This window comes from Oryx dammah, unplaced genomic scaffold (assembly GCF_014754425.2).
Source record: "Oryx dammah isolate SB20612 unplaced genomic scaffold, SCBI_Odam_1.1 HiC_scaffold_7, whole genome shotgun sequence".
NCBI lineage: Eukaryota > Metazoa > Chordata > Mammalia > Artiodactyla > Bovidae > Oryx > Oryx dammah.
In genome coordinates this window covers 6,695,056-6,714,321 of record NW_024070191.1, presented here as the reverse complement: position 1 = coordinate 6,714,321, position 19,266 = coordinate 6,695,056, and the positions used below count along the sequence as shown (strand labels likewise).

At 40.2% G+C, this 19,266-nt stretch overlaps 1 protein-coding gene across 4 annotated transcripts in view; it reads right to left on the bottom strand.

The window, feature by feature from the left end:
• Positions 1–495: 495 nt before the first annotated feature.
• The window catches only part of LOC120865835 (WD repeat-containing protein 17-like), a 65,175-nt gene continuing 46,404 nt past the window's right edge, over positions 496–19,266 (bottom strand). For 2 of the 4 annotated variants that reach the window (XM_040243233.1, XM_040243234.1), the window contains 13 exons: positions 18,440–18,504; positions 15,606–15,738; positions 15,059–15,150; positions 13,709–13,808; positions 12,673–12,812; positions 9,595–9,615; positions 9,292–9,403; positions 6,523–6,664; positions 6,144–6,246; positions 5,184–5,285; positions 3,712–3,810; positions 3,211–3,394; positions 496–794 (listed from right to left, as the gene is read on the bottom strand). In XM_040243233.1, coding sequence (XP_040099167.1) covers positions 675–794; positions 3,211–3,394; positions 3,712–3,810; positions 5,184–5,285; positions 6,144–6,246; positions 6,523–6,664; positions 9,292–9,403; positions 9,595–9,615; positions 12,673–12,812; positions 13,709–13,808; positions 15,059–15,150; positions 15,606–15,738; positions 18,440–18,504 — 1,413 coding nt within the window. In that variant the 3' untranslated portion in view covers positions 496–674. The remainder of the gene's footprint in view (positions 795–3,210; positions 3,395–3,711; positions 3,811–5,183; positions 5,286–6,143; positions 6,247–6,522; positions 6,665–9,291; positions 9,404–9,594; positions 9,616–12,672; positions 12,813–13,708; positions 13,809–15,058; positions 15,151–15,605; positions 15,739–18,439; positions 18,505–19,266) is intronic. The other 2 variants (XM_040243232.1, XM_040243235.1) reach the window with 1 other exon arrangement.

Genomic DNA, 19,266 nt, shown 5'->3' with positions numbered 1-19,266 from the left:
CCCTCAATATTTTTCATGCTTATATAACTCATTCCTTTTATAACTGGACATTTAAGTTTCAGGTACAAAACCTGGGAATGTTTTCTTTTTAAAAAAATAAAACTCAAAAGTATTTTGACTGTATATCCATTTATTGATGTATATTAAGTTTATAACTGAAAACTTTGATTAAATATGAACTAAAACTAGCAGTTTACCATGCATTTTGTAGAGGACAATATCGGTGCTTGTTAACTTGAAGATCAGCTGTATGTACCTTACATTTCAAGACTTGGAGATATTTGGTCATTCAAATATTCATTAGGTATCTACTGCACGTCAAGCACTATTATAGGTGTTGTACTATTTTATACCTTTCAATGTTTTAACAGTAGAATAGTTGGTACCTTTTATGCTTTGGGAAGTTTCTATGCTCTATTTGTCAGTCCTTTTAATTTGAATATTACCTTCCTCCCAAATACGGCTATTATATTTTATAAAGGAGACAGACATCTATTTTTCCTTGAAATTATATAAATATTTTATTTGTTGAAGTCAATGATTAAAATCAACTGTGAGCCCTCCACCCCCCTCTCTTCCTCCAGACCTTTGGCTTTTGGACAACAGAGGTTAAGGTAATACTAACTCACGAAAGGTCTTAAGAAAAACAATTAAGCATGGAGAAAAACCTTCCATCAAAATGGGTTGAGTCGTATTCCAGTCCCCAGAGGTGAAAATGGGTTCACCTTTGCCCACATGAGAGCATCATTCAAGGAGATGGTGGATTTCCCATCTTCAAGGAAAAATACAGGACCCTGCACAGTGGGAGTCACAAGAAGAGAGGATGAGATTATGAATTTGCAACTTTAAATTTTAAATTTAATTAAATTTAAAAATTAAAGTTTAAATTTAAAAATTTAAGTTTAAACTTAAAGTTTAAATGAATTTTAAACTTCCATACACAGAATCACTGTCATCAAAAAACCACTGGTGATATTTAGGCAATGCTGATAGGAAATTTAAAAATAAGAGAAACACTAGATTGTTTGAATTGCCACCAAATAGAGAAACATTTTTAAATGCCCTGATGTCTTTCAAAATGGAATTTGGCTTTATCATCTGAATTCTTTTAATTACAATAGTGCTGTCAATGACAATAGATACTGTTAATCTATTAATTACTAGAAAGTTAACATTTATAAAGGCATACATGCCTAATAACAGACTTCACCCTTTTCATCATACAGCCTACATCATACATCATCATACAGCTGGTTAAATTATTTAAACCAGAAACTCAACTTGCTCTCCAGAAGGTGAAAAATACATTGCTATATACATGTGTACATATAATATAGAGTCATGTCAATTTTGTGATTTATAAGCATATCTGTAATTTAGTTACATCAGCTATTTTGTATATCAAGGGTAGTTCTGAAGAACTAAATCCCCAAAAACCTTTCAATCTGTATCTCCCGGCTCCTAGAAGAAAAAGCATGATTTCAGAAACACAAAAATGGGATAAAAACTTAATTTCTTCATGATGTTCTAAAGTTATCAGGCTTTGGATCCCGATTTCAAATGATTAGGGGCTTCCCTGGCAGCTCAGATGGTAAAGGATCTGCCTGCAATGAGGGAGACCTCGGTTCGACCCCTTGGTTGGGAAGATCTCCTGGAAAAGGGGAATGGCAACCCACGCCAGTGTTCTTTGCCTGGTGAATTCCATGGACAGATGAGCCTGGCAGGCTACAGTCCATGGGGTTGCAAAGAGTCAGACAGGACCGAGCCACTAACACTTCAAGTGATAAGAGCGTGTTGTTAGCAAATTATTTTCAGATATTCAAAACTCCATTTATATGCAGTAGACAGCTTCCTATTCACAGGTACTTGAAATTTCAGTTTTAACAAGGACACATTAATTTTCTGCAGGAACCAAAATATCCCAGGTGAGTAGAACTCCCCCTGAATTAGTCATTTGTGCCTGAGTGTATGTCAGATAATTAGTAGATCCTTTCTTAAGGTGGGTTTGGGTGCAGAGAGGTTAGACAGCCTGTGGAGTAGATTGATTGTCTCAGAAGGAGCAAAAGCCCTGAAGAGGAGGAAGAAACAGGAAGTCTGTCAAGTACGAGAAGTGGTACATGCAGGGCAGTTAGGGGCACTGAGGATACAGTCTAAAAGCTGCAAGATGGGTTTTGCTATTAATTATAAATGACTGAATTTACTGCTTTGGTTCTTAATCTCTGAACATAAGTGGATAGTAAGCACATATCCTATTTGGTTTCCTGTCTGTGGTTTGGAATATACTGGTGTGTTCTGAAGACTTAGTTTTCAGGGTCAAGTCAAGCTGCAGTTAGATTTTTCATTGGTAGCAAGACATCTGACTAGTTATCCCCCCAAATACCTTTCTCCACTGATGTGGCACATTAGAGATGTAATTAGCTATGTTACATTAGAGATACAAGAATCCACTTGGGGACACGTGATGAGGCCTGGGGGATGGCATTCTTTTGGTCCCATCTGTCTCCAGTAGCACTTCATGGGGATTCAGCTTTGTTTACTTCTTGGGGACACCTACAACTGCTCCTGGCTCTGAAATGATGAAAGCGTCTCTATTTTTTGGCAATAATGGCACCCTTGGGCCACACGGGCAGGCCTGGCATTGTTCAGCATCGTTACTTTGCGCAAGAGGGGTCATTCCTTGGGAATTAGCCATCCCTCATGATAGAACCCTGTAATTTTTAATCACTGAGAAGTTCACTAAGTCAATGTAAGAATATGCATAATATGTAGATTTATTATACATCTATCAGTTTTTAATTGCTTTGTGTTTATAAAATACCAGTGGAGACTATTAAGTTACATTTAATCTACTGAGAGAACAATTTGTAACTCTGTTGACTGTTGCTTTGTCTCCCTTATTTAATTTCCCTAAGGAAATTATCTCTATGAATTTTAAAACATATGTTACTAAGTATACATGCCATTTGTTACTAAGTGTATCTGTTATATGAATTGCTTTTATGATAAAAAGTACAATGACTATGTCTCTGGATTTAAGGAGAGAGAAACCACTTATATCAAATACAAAAGCTTATTAAGGGCAATATTTTCTCACTGGGCCTCAGGTTTCTTTATACTTTTATTCAGATTATTTTAAGTTCTCATTTCAAAAAGTAATGAAAAAACAAAAATGACGGGCATGCATAATTTATGCTTGACATTAGGCTGTACCTGGATTTTCAATCCCGTAAGACAAGAGATGTGAATATCGGAATGACTGGGAAGATTCGACCCAGTCACATAATCTGGTCCAACAATTCCTCTGAGTGGTTCTTCCTTTAGTCTCTTCAATAAAGTTGCATAAACCAGCCTTTGTGAATCAGAAGGGGGCGTATATGGAGAGTCTTCTGATGACCTGTATTTCCAACAGATATTCCATTTTTATTTTTGTTGAATCACAGGATTGTCAAGGTTCAGATTAAAAACAGTCCCCAATGATAAGTTAGTCCTTTGTAAGTGATGGCAAATTAACTTTAGACTTAATTTACAGTAAAAGGAAGGACTTGAAAAAGGCAGAAGAGTGTTATAAATTATTACTGAGTGTGTGCTAAACAACCCAAGATTCATTCTCCTGCCAAAATAAATAATGAGACAACAATTTACAAGTCTGTCTACAATATTAAGCAATACATTCTGTATTTAATTTTTATATCAGATTTTATATTCACTCACGGGTTGACAATCTGTGTGCAAGCTCTCCATGCGTCCAGTTCCTCAGAAAGGTGTTCAATTTTTAAAGGCACTGACACTTTCCGCCGTTTTAACAGCTGACTGAAACACGCCAGAAAGAAATTAATATCTGACATCCATGACGAAGACAGCAAAAACGCAAATGAATTCCAAACAATGGCAATTTTAGATATACACTGTTGTTCACATATCTATGTGTATATGTAAATATATGTGTGTGCACGCACGTGCGTGTGTGGGTGTCTGTGTGTGTAACTCTCTGGTAAGTCAAACATATTCAATAAATGCTGGATGACAGGATGAGCAATGCTGAGTAACACTCAGAAATTCCCTTATATCTTAATATTGTTGAAAGTTGCTTTCCATTTATGGTTATGCTGCTGGCATAGATTTTTCCTCGAGTGCCCTGTGACATCAGAGATTCGTTCGACAGCTCCAGGTGCAGGCCCACAGTAACACAGCCCTCCACCTCGACGAGAGGGGTAAGTCGGGAAGGAGAGCGCTCCGTTTCTCTCAGAACCCCGTGCCCACAGGAAGGAAACTCAGAATAACTGCTTCACCACAGACTCTCAGCATCTTAGGAGTCACCTACTCTAGAGATGGTACTTTCGGGGACAAGGCACTGAGTTTTATTTTTGAGTACGACAAGTTTTAGGCGTGAGGGTTGAGTTCAGCAAGCTGTCCTGAAAACACAGGAGTTTGGCAGGTAGGTCATATCTGAATATAAAATATGAAATAGGGAATATCTGCCACTGACCAACCTCTTTACTTTGCATTTTTCTCCTGTGGAGATGGGCAAGCTTGAAATAAGAGTTTCTCATCTTCTTTTAAAAGCAGATTACACAGTCCTGGCCAGTGGTCTGCAGGCACACAGCACGAAGGAAAACTTCCTTCCAGAATCAGAAGCTCCTGCCCACTGTGGTCTCCATCCGGTCACCCTCAACTCTCCTTCCCACTTCAAATGTAGGCACGATACACAGAGGGCAAGAAGCTAGCTGCTAACTCTGTCACTCAGGCAGGAGGAAGGAAGCCAAGGATGTCAGAGTTGAAAGAAGGGAAGAATCCAGATCCTTGATGGAATCTGCCCAGATGGTAAAGAATCTGCCTGCAATGCAGGAGGATCCAGGTTTGATCCCTGGGTCAGGAAGGTCCCCTGGAGAAGGGAATGGCAACCCACTCCAGTGTTCTTGCCTGGAGAATCCCATGCACAGAGGAGCCTGATGGGCTACAATCCATGGGGTTGCAAAGAGCTGGACATAACTGAGTGACTAATACTTTCACTCACTGTTAATTCGTATCACTTACTGCTGCTTTATTATGAAGCACATGTTTAGTAAATAAATGGACATGTGGAAAATGTATTTGTTGCCTCTACAATGCACTTAAGATGCTAATCATCTCAGTGAAAGGCACTCACTTCTCTAATGTCTTAATCAGAGAGAAACTGCTTTTACCTCGTGTACTCATACAGTGCTGGAATGATGCTTTGATACTGCCTTCTGATAGCCAGTAATGCGCCAACGTACCCACATAGTATCAGCAACTCATTTCGAGCTCTAGAAGAGAATGTATTTATTTTTAAAAATTCTATAATCTGAGGTACAGAGCATTGCTCTTAAATAGTTATTGAACTTGTGTCTCATTTTGATTTATAACATTTATAGCAGAATATGCTTAGAAATTTTTCTAAATGTAAAGATGTTTTATTCATCAGTTAACTCCTATTCAGACATGTACCGAATAATACAAATTGTATTTTAAAATAAAAGTCTTTAAATAATATTGAACTCTTGCCTTCTTGTTTTCCTCTCTCCCCCGTCGGTCCCTGCGACTCCTGCCAAAGTGTCACAGCCTGCTGCACCAGTTTCCCATGTGGCATTCCAACAAAAACAGCCTAAAGCCTTGCTAAGAAATATATACACTGTTCTTGGGACTTTAGCTACAGGGGTAATAATGTCCTTAAATGATACCTGAATTCAAGGACGGTGTCTATTTTTTTACTTTCTAGCACTTTCACTTCTTTGCCCAGCCTAGTATGCTTTGTGTACATGGATGTTTAAGAGCTTGACCACTACACAGACCACTGGGGACACGTGGTCCAAAAGGACCCCAAAGCTCTGAAGTAGCCCTGTTTGAACCAGGTGTGTCTGTGTGTGTCTTTGTGTACAGACAGACAGACACAGACACAGACACACATACACACATGGTATTAGGAAATGAGGCCAGTAAGATTTATCTTAGGTTTCAAAGTGACCTCTCTATTTTTACTTAAGGATAAAACAAAATGTAATTTTTCTACATGTGCACCCATCTGTCCAAGAGATCTTATTTCTTCATCTGAACACCAAAAACAATACAGCCATTTTGAAACATTGCATAAGTTTGGTTACGTATTTTGGGGAAAAAGTACTCACTCAGTACATGTATGCAAGACCAGTTTTTCAGTACGAATGTAACTCAACAGGTCAAGAACGGGGTAAATGGTGTCCAAAGTCCAATCTGAACTACTGATGTGTTCTGGCAAAATAAAACCAGAGTCTCTAAATAAAAGGATTAAAACTTGTTCATTCAAATTTTAACTTGTGTGATTGATTCTTTTCTGGTCAATGCTATCTGCCTGTTTATTTTCTAGATCCCAGTCAGGTCCCACTACCAAACCATCAGCAATCTCTTTCTTTTTAAAATTCAAGATGGCTAGTACTTTATTTTTAAGCCTTTTAAAAAAAATCAATACAAGTGAAAATACCAAATAAAAGAGTAGATTTTAAATTATACTACCAACTAAATACATACCTTTGATGAAGTCAATGCCAATAGGAAGGGCTTTTTCAGGTTCTTGACTTAGCAAGTAATACTTTATAGTTTCAAATATTTTGCCATCAGCATGGGCTGTCTCAGCTAACTGCATACATTCTTCTACTGTGGGTAGCTTGCACTAGAAAAGAATTGGTTTGATGACAATGCTACTAATATTTATAGGAATAAAAGCAATAGTAATAATATAAGTGCTAAATATTTCCAAAATACCTGGTATGTTTCTCTAATTAAAGTTGCTGAAAATAGATGTAAATGAAATAATCTGTACTGGGAACATACATTTATGTTAATATCTTTAACATCTAAAAACAATAAATATGATATTATCTAATGAGTCAATACTTTTAAACACACAATAAAAAAGGTGGAAGAAAATTGTCCTGATTGTAATAATGGGATTAGTACCCACAAATGTCATTTAGCAGGAATGCTAAAATTAGTTATTTTAGAACAAATATACTCACTAGTGTCAAAAATTACATTAAATGTAGAAAACACAAAGGTAATGTTTATGTGTCCTCTACACGGTAACTAACTTTCACTTGACCTTGAGACACAGTAACTTTATTTTGAATAGGAAGGCAAAAAAAGGACAAGCTCTTTACAGCTTTTTTTTTAGCTTTGACATTCTGAAATGCCACGAAGTAGAGATTTGAGCCTATGAAATTATATTACTGTAAAATGAAAAGCAACATTTTTTCAAATAATTTTTCTGTTAAAACTGAGAATCTACTCCTCCTTCATGGAAGTTCTGCTTCCAAAACATGGGTGGGGATTAATTTAGCTTTTATGTAAACTTCTGATATGTTCACGATTTTTGAAGCACAGGTGTTAGAGTGCGTTGGTTTGCTCCTAAGCGAGGCTACATAGCTCACTGCCCTGTCTCACTAATCTTTGCAAACACTGCGATGCAGCTTCTGCTGCAGAAACATTTGTGTCGGACGGAAGGTGATGTGGTTCATCCACAAGGTCAACTGTCTCCTTTGAGATTTGTCACTCTCATCCTTCTCTTTTTCTAATATCCCCTCAAGTTACTAAGAGTGTTTATTTATTAATGTGTTTATTCAATAGTTTCATATTTTTTCTGTTTAAAAAATATTGATTTATTTGGCTGTGCCAGGTCTCAGCTGTGGCCTGTGGGATCTAGTTCCCTGACCAGGGATCAAGCCCGGGCCTCTTGTATTGGGAGCATGGAGTCTTGGCCACTGGATCACCAGGGAAGTCCCAAATGGAATATTTTAGACCCCTCAACCTCTCAAAAAATGTACAAACTAAATTACAAGTGCTCATGTGTATGTGACATTTCATCTAACGTTCCCCATCTGTATTCCCTGAAAGCCAGTTATTTGCTGAGCAACTACTCTATGACAGGAACTGTGCCTGGTTAGACAGAAAAAACGTTTCTTCACTTTGATACATGCTCTGAGAGTAGAGGGAATTAAAGAATGGTCCCCACTGAAATTTCATTCTGACACAGAATATGACAAGAGCAGGTTGATCATTCCTGTAATTCTTACCCTATCTTAAAATTCTCAAAGCTATATAACTTAATATTTAAATATAATTTTTAGAGGAGTTGCTTGGTGGCCTAGTGGATTCCAGGCGTTTACTACTGTGGCCCTGGGTTCAATCCCTGGTTGGGGAATTGAGATCCCCCAAGGTGTGCATTGTGGCCGAACACACACACACACACACACACACACACACGGATTTTTAGTCTTGCAAAATTCTCCAGAGTTAGTAACACATTTACACATATTACCTAGTCTTTCTAAAGAGTTATTAATGAAGTCTGATCCAAGAGTCCAATCATACTCTTTTGGAACGTATGATAAAAACAGCAGGTGAACACTGTTATAAAACTATGTACACAGATGATTTTCAAAAGGAAAATCCCATGATGTGTACATGGTTTAATAATCTGCTTTTTATTTTACTGTTCTACAGCCATCCACCAATAAAAACAGAACTTCATCATTTTTTAACAGGTTAACAGCACTAACATATAGAAATGTACCATAATGAATACAATCTCCTTATTGCTGAATATTTTGATCACTTTTGTATGTAATCTTGATAGATTCCTGTATTCTGTAACGGAGCCTTTATAAAAAGCACTTTAGAATAAGCATGCAAATTTCATTATACTTCAGTAATTCTTTTCAAGATCCTATTTTTTAAAAGCCAGCATGCATGTGTGCATGCTAAGTCGCTTCAGTTGTTTCCCACTCTCTGCGACTCTATGGACCATACCCCGCCAGGCTTCTCTGTCCATGGGATTCTCTGGGCGTGGGTACCTTATGACGCAAAGGGCTTGGGATGGGCAGTTACATGTATTGATGCTCTCACTTCAACATTAACCAATTATGGCAAGTTCCTTACCTTCTCCAAGTTCACTTTCTTTATAAATTAGGAACAGTATGCCCCGCTTTCCAGGGTTTTGTGAGACTTGAGTCAATAGCCAACAGATGTGCAAATTTAGAACAGCCCCCCAAATACAGTAAAATTCAATCAATGTTTTTGTTACTGTTATAATTTTTGCTGTCTTTATAAGAGGATCCTGAAAGGATCATGTTTGTTTCTCTGCAAGAATTTCTATCTGACCAAACCTAAAACTAACGAAATCACAGCACGACGTTCCAAATGGGAACAATGAGTACGGGGGAGCCTGGTGGGCTGCCATCTACGGGGTCGCCCAGAGTCGGACGCGACTGAAGCGACTTAGCAGCAGCAGCAGCAGCATACCTTCTCGTGGAGATGGCTTATCTCTTCAGTGCCCCCGGGGCAGAAAGCACAGAGCTTCACCAACTGTAGTTCACTGTCAGGAGTCAGGAGGAGAAGGTCAGCTGCCAAATCCCTATTCACATGACAAAAGGGGAAACGTGAAGGAGGAAAAAACTGAGAAACGTTTCAGAACTCTTTCAAAGGAAGGAGAATCTCCAGTGCCTTTCTATTTACATAAAGAGTACTGACTCCCTACTTCATTATGAAATTCCTGTAAATGTAGATTACAGAAACCGAAGGGCATGCAGGAAAACTAGGCAATACCTGTATCCGACGGATGGAAAGCTAAAAAGAAAACACATTTGAATGTCATGAATCTGTGATGAAAGCCAAGAAAAGGCGAACTTTTACCAATAAGTGTAAAAGCAAAAAAAGAAGTGTTCTTGGTTTATAAAAGCATATTCTCTTAAGATAATACAGCTCTTAATTATTATGTTTTAAATTTGTGGAGCTCTACTAATAGCCACGAGGATTATACACTTCACCTGGAGATAAGCCTGCTCCATGTATTTCAGCGTATGCACTTGATCCTGGTTTCTGGTACACATACCTATGGCTGCATAAAGGAAGGGCTCTTGAAGGGAGTTAAGAAGAAACAAGTTTGCTTTCTATTAAAAGCATCCTCTGTGGCTCAGCAGTAAAGCCTGCCTGCCATGCAGGAGCCGCAGCAGACGTGGGTTCAGTCCCTGGGTCAGGAAGGTCCCCTGGAGGAGGGCATGGCAGCCCACTCCAGTGTTCTTGCCTGGAGAATCCCATGGACAGAGGAGCCTGGTCGGCTACAGGCCATGGGGTTGCAGAGAGTCAGACACGACTGAACTAAGCATGCATGCAACACAGGATGTATATTCAGTTCAAAGATCTTTAATCCTCTTCAAAATTTAATATCTATTTATTGTTCGCTCCTTTTTCAGTTTTTAGAAAGAAGTAATCACATTTTATTTGAATGAGATGCTGACTTCTAGCATACAGTCAGTCACCTTTGTGGGTAAGTTGTCTGAGTTAGACCTCACACTTCCTTGGGTTTGAGGCAGTAAGGAACTGGGTCCCCAGGAGGGCTGGTCAGTGTTAAGATACATTCACATCTGACGCTGACGGTGGGGCACCACTCAGTTCTTCGGGGGGAGGGAGCTCTTACATCACTGTGAGATACGGGTCAATTTTAGAGTAACTCTAAGATTATCGATTCACTCTGAAGCCTCCAGACCCAACAGGAAAGGAGACTGGGAAGCTCTGTTCTCTTTCTGACTTAGCTGTAGTCAGCTGAATGTCTGTGTTCCCCCTAAAGTCCTAAGCTGACGTCTAACCCTCAACGTGATGGTATTAGCAGGTAGAGTCTTTGGGAGGGTGCAGTGCAGAGCCCTGAGGAAAGGGGTCAGTGCCCTGATAAAGGAGGCCACAGGGAGTTTCCTAACCCTTTTCTCCATGTGAGCACAGCAAAAACAGCCAGTAAGAACCAGGAAGCCTGCTCTTATCAGACACCAAATCTGCCAGTTTATCTTGAACTTCCCTCTCTCCAGAACCGTGAATAATACATTTCTCTTGTTTACAGGCCACCCAGTCTGTGGTATTTTACACTAAGATAGTAGCTAAGAGTAGAAACTATAAAGCCAATTTATGTAACTTTTAGTTTTGGTCATAAAATTCACTGAGACCAGTAAGTCTCGGTAAAATCATGCCACTGTCGAGCACGCAGTGAACTGCATAAGCAGGGACAGCAGTGTCCTTAGCTGTGATCAGCACCATCATCGTCCTCTGTACCGCCCAGCAGGGGCGTCTGCATCATCCACTGTTCAGACTGGGGGGGTGTGTGCAGGCAGTGCGGAGAAGCGAAGTCCTGACGAGCAAGCTCATTTAAAATTTCTCAAGGTTCTAAGTATTTTGAGGAAAGAGAAGACAGAAGTCTAAAATCATCTTTATCCAACAAGCCCCTGTTGAGGGACAGGACCGTCTCCGCCATCCACGGTGAAGCACGGTCCGCCCTAGGGAGCAGGCTCTGAGACACAAGGAAGAACAGCTCTGAGCTCCAGCCTCCCGGGGTCTTTCCCAGGTTTAACTCTGAAGAGCAGAGCTCCCCAACCTCCGGGATCTAACGCCTGATGACCTGAGGTGGAGCTGATGTAATAATAATAGAAATAAAGTGCATAATGAATGTTGTATGCGTCAATCTTCCCAAAACCATCTCCCCTCTTCCAGGGTGTGGAAAAACTGTCTTCCACGAAACTGGTCCCTGGTGCCAAAAGGTTGGAGACTGTTGTCTTAGAGCATCACCCAAATTGGTTCCAAGTGTACAGTCATACCATCTTTGTTATTACTCTCCACTAGAAGAGACTTTATTTTCTAAACTTCTAACTAATACACAAGTACCAGCCAGAATGAGTGTAGATATGCAGAATTTACAACGTGGGAATGTGTGGTCCTGATAATCTTAGAAAGTGTATGCTCTATTGTTTCATGATGCTTTGTGTGCTTGAAATATCACAAATTAGAACTGGTTTACTTCAGAATAAGTGATAGTAGATTTCATTATATGCTCACAGTCGTTCTTACTATTAATTCATGTTCATGGCACCATTTCCTTCACAATCTTATCTTTTACTTACACGTGGGTCTCCCGCATTGTAGGCAGATGCTTTACCATCTGAGCCACAGGGAAGTCTTTTATTTACACAGGAGACATTTAAAAATGCAATATTTTTAAATGTGATATTTAAAAATATTGCATATCACATTTAAAAATATTGCATTTTAAAAATATCACATGCAACTTTTTAAAAAATGCATTTTATCACTATGAAACTATTCTTTAACTCTAGAAATGCTCACCATGTACATATATATATATAATGGAATATTACTCAGACATAAAAAGGAGTGAAATCAGGTCATTTGTGATGATGTGGTTGGATCTAGTCTGTCACACACAGTGAAGTAAGTTAGAAAGAGAAAAACATCACTTATTTTAACGCATATATATGGAATGTAGAAAAGTGATACAGATGAACCTATTTCCAGGGCAGGAACAGAGACAAAGACCGAGAGGAAGGACTTGGGGACACGGCAGGGGAAGGAAAGGGTGGGGCTCACTGCAAGAGGAGCGCTGATGCATACGCCCGCCACGCATGAGCAGACAGCAAGTGGGAGGCTGCTCGGTAACAGGGAGCTCAGCTCGGGGCTCCGTGACCACCTCGAGGCGTGGTGGGATGGGGCTGGGTGGCAGGGGGTCCCAGAGGGAGAGGGTGTATGCACACATGTAGCCGATTCACTTCCCTGTACAGCAGAAACTATTAATAACATAATACTGTAGAGCAATCACACTCCCCATTAGAAAAGAAGAACGCTCACCACGCTGGGATCATCATGCACTTCCTCGCCAGTAACTCCAGGGCATAGTGGGTTGCGGGTGCTGCGGGCTCCCCCAGCACGGTGCCCACACACACAGCCAGCTCTAGCTCGTTTCCACGAATCAGGTACGCCATAGCCAGCTTGCTCAATGAGAAGATAACGCCTTCAGTTTCACAGGCAGGATCATTACTCCCCGCCAAGCTCACAAAGTAGATCAAGCTGTATTAACCTAGAGCTGATTATTCTTATAAGATGGTGAGTGTAATATTTCTATAATGTACTTGTCCCTTCTCCAGGGATCTTCCCGACCCAGGGGCTGAACCCAGGTCCCCCAAATTGCAGGCAGATTCTTTACCATCTGAGCCACCAGGGAAGCCCACAGGGTACTCAGGCAAGGGCAACTACAATTTTCAGCTGGGAAAGCTGATAAAGGGACATAGAGTAATTTTTATAATTAAAGAGTTTTGAACCTTTGCCTACATTTTTGGAATTAATTAACAACGGTCTGTCTGCAATAGCCTCAACATGTCCTTCAGTCCATCAGAAAAAGTAAATTCTTAGAATCTTCCTCAACAGTGTACACTGATTATCAATTATCCCTTCCAGTCAATATATCTAAGGATACATGCAAAATAGAACCAGTATCTTTACTTAATGGTTTTCCCATGACATTAGTGGATTGAATGAAAAATAATTTAAAAACATAACTTGTGAAGAACATACTAAAGTGTTTATAAAAATAACTGCTTTCAAAAGTCAGATATTCTGAGTTCCAGGGCAGTGATTTTTCCCTTCACCACATTAGTGCTTCTTATATATGATAAAAACTTAGAGTAAGATTGTCACAAATATGTATCTTGTGATAAAAATTTAAAAATAGGTGAATAAAAGATTTCATAATCTGCAGAGTTAACCTGTGTTTACTGAGTATGGAATCGCTCAGGCTCAGAAAGCATGCAAAACCGGATCTTACACAGAAAGTCACGGGATCTTTCCCCCTCAAACATCATGACACGCGAGCCACCTTGAAATGTACCTCAATATTGTCCACAGCCAGGTGGCAACAGGAGGCTAGAACTGCTCGGCCATCTTGAAAATACCATTCTGCCAGCTCTCTGCAGGCTTCCTGCAGGAGTCTAGGAAGAAGCAGCATACATATTCAATGGACACACAAGGACTCCTTCATAAAAGTGAATGGATGCTCTTTTATAATAAGCTGATTAAGGGATCAAACAAGATTTAATTGTATATCCTTGGTTTGGGTATAGAGATTGATTTGGGGGTAAAAATCAGGAAAGCAGTCTTTCTTAGTAGATGAGCTGACAAACCACCTCCCTCTCCCAATTTTTCCTCTTTTCAGAAAAGCCTAATTTTAAGAATATTCTATCCTACACTGAATAATTTATGCCTCAGCTATAGGGGCAACTAACATGAAAAGAATTATAGGTTGAAAATTTATGTGGACATGGGAACAGGGGTAGTGTATGTTGCTAACAGATCATTAAATGCCAAGTTTAGAAATGGCAGGGGATAGCTGCAAAGGACCAGGAAGGAATATGTCAGTCTTAATACGCTTAACATTTTGTGGTCATTTTTCACTTGATAAGTGTCCTAAAAGTTTAAATATCCTATTTTCTGGATCAATGATAGGAGCAAAGAGGAGACACAAAGAAAGGCAGATTATTAGATTTGAAAATGGTCAAAAGGCTGGAGAATCCTAATTTCTATTCCTTTTAAAAACATAAGTATTTTATTTATTTTTTTTAGATTAAAAAAAAAAGCTTACTGGATTACAGTTGATTTATACTCTTGTGTAGTTTCTTCTGTATAGCAAAGCACATACATAAACCCACTTTTCCTTAGATTCTTTTCCCATATAGGTCATTACAGAGTATTGAGGAAAGTTCCCTTGCTATACAGTGGGTCCTTATCAGTTATGTTTTATATACACTAGTGTGTATGTGTCAAGAGGCCCAGATGTTATTCTAGACGCCAACATCGGATTGTGAATGATGTCAGGGAGATGCTATCCACACTGAGTCTATGGTGAAACATTCACAAATAGCGTTTATTTTCACTGCCTCTCCTCCCCAGCAGGTCTGATCAGATTTTCAAGGATTTAGGCGCTTTATATGCAATTACTGTACTGAAATGCAGTTTGCTTTTCTGGAAGCTATGTTAAGATGTGTGCAGACTGTGTCTACGTGCCTGACTTTTTCCTCTCATCCAGGGGCAGACGCTGCGATGAAACGAGACTGCGGTGAGAAATGCAGCTGAGGACGCGGGACAGCCAAGCGCTCTGTGTACAAGGAAGGATGACCTCAAAAGCCCCTAAAGGGAAACCAGCCACAAAAAATAGACTCCAAGCAAAGGATGAGTCGCTCACTCATTAAAGTCTTCCTTGTAGATATCATCAGAAAAAGAAGGTCCTTTGGGTGTCGAAACATGGAAGGTCTGCACATTTCCTTCACAAGCAGCCTGGAATTTAATGCAATCTTTGGTTAATCTTTGGCTGTTGATAATAGACCAACTTCAGAAAATTATTTTGAACAAAGTATATTCAAACCATGTTTGAAATTCATACTACAATTTGGAGATACCCTTAGAATTTGGAAAACAAACAAACAAACAAACCCATAAATTACACTGTATCAACACGAAGCATCAAGTCTACCTGAAAGAGTTGATCAAATGTACACAGTGTTCAGCAAAATAGACCAGATCAGAATTCACAAGTGCTTCTGTTTAAAGATCTAAAAGAAACTCAGTGTGATCAGAGCAAAGGCAGGGTGATGGAAATGTCTAGGAAAGATGGCCAGGATACGGGCAGAGGCCAAGGCACCTATGACTTTATCAATCACTTGAACACGACCACCCCCTCCCAAACTCGCCCCCACAAAGCTGTGCAGCCCATGTAAATTACGTGTTTTTACCTGTGCAACAAGCAGAGCTTCTTTAAGCTGACCTCTTGACATAAAAAAATGGACTAATTTTTTCACATCACCGATGGCTATGCAGTATGGAATGACATCATCCTTATCTTCCTGGATTAACTGATCAGCTCTCCTAATAAAGTAACAACAATGTTTTTTACGAAATACTAATTTCAAGGTTCTCAGCTGGACTCAGATTTTCTGAAATGCTGAAAATATCTAAAATTTGATCAGCATTCACAAAGACTTAGCTTTATAATCACATCATTATTGGAGGATAAAAGTTTTCTGAAACAATACTATAGGCACTTGTTTCTTCCATAAAACACTGCAGATTTTCCTATTTTAAAGGCACTGAACAGGTCTTAAATCAATATAGCTTATCTACTAAAGTGAGGAATATATCTTTCTGAAAATAAGTTGTTACCTAGATATGTATGATGGAACATCTACTCTCAACTGGATTAATGTCTATTAAAGACAGAGAATTTTAAATGTTTTCATGGCACCGTAATGAATGGACAAACTCTAAATGCAAGCAGGCTAAAATCATTAAAAAGGGTAATTCAAGAACACAGATATTGATAGTAAAATGCAAAACATTGTTAGTGGCCCAAGCAGGGTAGTTCAAAGAAAAATACTGTTCCAGATATTTGGGGGGGAAAGGGGACCTGAGTTTGGAGATTATGGAGGATATACACGTGTCTGTCTGTCTCTCTCTTTCTGTATCCATCACTGTCTGTCTCTCTTTTTCTGTTTTTGGTCCCACTTTCTCAACGACCAACCTCATCAGCCCCACTCTTAATGTTTAACCTTAGTTTTGTTGAAAACTAATCTGGCATATTTAATCTATGCTGGTATTTGCATTAAACTACATTTCAATTGCCAACCTCTGGGCGGGTGCAGTAGACACTTTTCATATGGTCTGCCTTCCCTGGTGGCTCAGATGGTAAAGAATCTACCTGCAACGCAGGAGACCTGGGTTCGATCCCTGAGTTGGCAAGATCCCCTGGAGAAGGAAATAGCAACCCACTCCAGTACTCTTGCCTGGAGAATCCCATGGACAGATGAGCCTGGTGGGCCACAGCCACAGGTCTGCAGAGTCGGACATGGCTGAGCAACTAACAGATCACTGTTAACAGTCTCCAGTTCTAGGGTTTTTCCCAACAAGGCTTTCACCATCTGACTCTGACTTCCCTGTTACAGCTGTTAACAAACAACACTCTCTTCCAGGACATTTATAAGTTGGACTGAGAGACTGCCTTTCAATCTCTGCAAATGGTTGAATCCATAAAACATAAACCTGGAAGCTGAAGGGTGATGATTTTTTGGCCACCATGTGAACTAAGGAGCAGAGAAAAAAATAGGCGGGTTGGAACAAAATTGTTCTGTGACATAAATATCCTCCGTTAACTTGACTTTATTAAGGTCTCAGTGGGAGCAAGGACTTTACAATTGTTCAGTGAGGGTACATGAACTGAGAATCACTCAGGATTCTTAGAGCTTAGGATAGGGAGCCTGCAGTCTGAGGGCTGGAGCCAGCCTATTGCTTCACTTATTTGGGGAGAGTAGTTGCTGGAAACGGTCCCCTTTCCCTTGGTTAATGTGTTAATCCCCCTGGATTTCATGCTTAGTCTCTGATTGATTTTATTCGTACATGTGAGTCACAGCTGAATTTTTTCTAAACCATGAAACAAAACCCAAATGCTTCATTTTTAATGCCAGAAACAAGGTAATTACTCACTAAACAGTACTCGTCAGTAACTGGCACGTAGTGAGGACTAAATATTTGTGGAATGAACGAACAGGATAGAGAATAGTCTTATATTATGGGTTGGAATGCATCCCCTTCACTGCCACCAAAAGATCCAGGGAAGCCCTAACCCACGTGTGTGCTTTAGTCTCTTCAGTCGTGTCCGATTCTTTGCAACCCTATGGACTGCATGCAGCCCAGCAGGCTCCTCTGTCCATGGCATTTCCCAGGCAAGAATACTGGAGTGGGTTGCCATGCCCTCCTCCAAGGGATCTTCCCGACCCAGGGATAGAACATGTGTCTACTGCATTGCAGGTTGATTCTTTAAAGTGAATGTGACTTTATTTGGAAACTGGGTCTTCACTGAAATAGTTAATTAAGACAGGGTTATACCAGATTAGGGCAAACTCTAAATCTGATATGACCGGTATCCTCGTTCAAAAGGGGGAATGGAGACTCAGAGACACAGGGGGATAATGCACGTGAAGATAAGGGGGCCGCCGAAGTGCCAAGGGCTGTAACCACCAGAAGCCAGGGGAGAAGAGTGGACCTGATTCCTTCTCGAAACCTCCAAGAGAAAGCAACCCTGCCGACAGCTTGATAGCGGATTTCTAGCCTTCAGAACCTCCAGAATCGGGAGAGAACACATTTCTGTGGTTTGAAACACTCTGCGGTCCTTTGTTATGGCAGCTCTAGTAAGCCAATACACCTCAGAAAAAAATCTCATTTTCTGCATTCCATTCAGGGACATCCAGATAACCTTGTTTAGTGGTAAAACATCTTTACCATCAGCACTACTTGACATCCATACATTTCAACTGCAATACATTAAGCAGTGAGCATGTCGACTGATCCGTCCTTTCCTCTATCAACATGGGGAAATCACTGTTCTTATCAGACGTCAGGTCAAATACAAAAATGCCAAATGACTTATAACTGATTTGTTTATTGTATCAGGAGATACAAAATTCAGTTATCATTTAAAACAACAAAAAAGTCAAAAATCCCAAGGCTACTAGCATATGTACATGTTGTTTCCATTTTAACAAAACGTTAAATGTCCATCTGGGCACAGCCTTACCTCTGCATCAGCTTCTTCCAGTATTTCACAGACACGCTTGGAGCAACTGACAAGGCTTTGTCCCACTAGAACAGGAGAAAAGCAGAAACAGACCCATTTGGAGTGTGTGGTCTAACTCTTAACAGACATTTATTTTAAATGAACTCAAATCTATAATGTAAGTTTTTAAGCTGAATACACTCAGGAAAGCCACTCTCAGATGGCGGGACAGGAGCCATGCCTCTGCTTGGCTCTATTTCAGTCACCACCCACCTCTAGAAGGCAACCCACGTTCTCAATTTTAATAGGATGGATCCATCCTAACCTTTTTGGAGAACTCTGTTTTGCTAATTCTGTGCTCCCTAAAGATTGGGACATGCCGGAGGAGCACTCTTCAGCAGCTGACCCTCAGAGAAGATGCTTCTCTGGGCCAGTGTGGGATGGACAAACAGTGTTAGGGGAGTCCACTGGAAGCATATTAGCCAACATAGAGTTTTTCAGGAATCAGAGACTCCAGGCTTAGGCAGTGGTTCTCAAAGGCAAGGCTGTGTGAGAAGCTGGTGTGTGTGTGTGTCTGTGTGTGTGTGTCTGTGTGCGTGTGTGTGTCTGTGTGTGTGTCTGTGTGTCTGTGTGTGTATGTGTCTGTGTGTGTGTGTGTGTCTGTGTCTGTCTGTCTGTGTGTCTGTGTCTGTGTGTCTGTGTGTGTGTCTGTGTGTGTGTCTGTGTGCGTGTGTGTGTCTCTGTGTGTGTCTGTGTCTGTCTGTGTGTGTCTGTGTGTCTCTGTGTGTGTGTCTCTGTGTCTGTGTGTATGTCTCTGTGTGTGTCTGTGTGTGTGTCTGTGTGTGTGT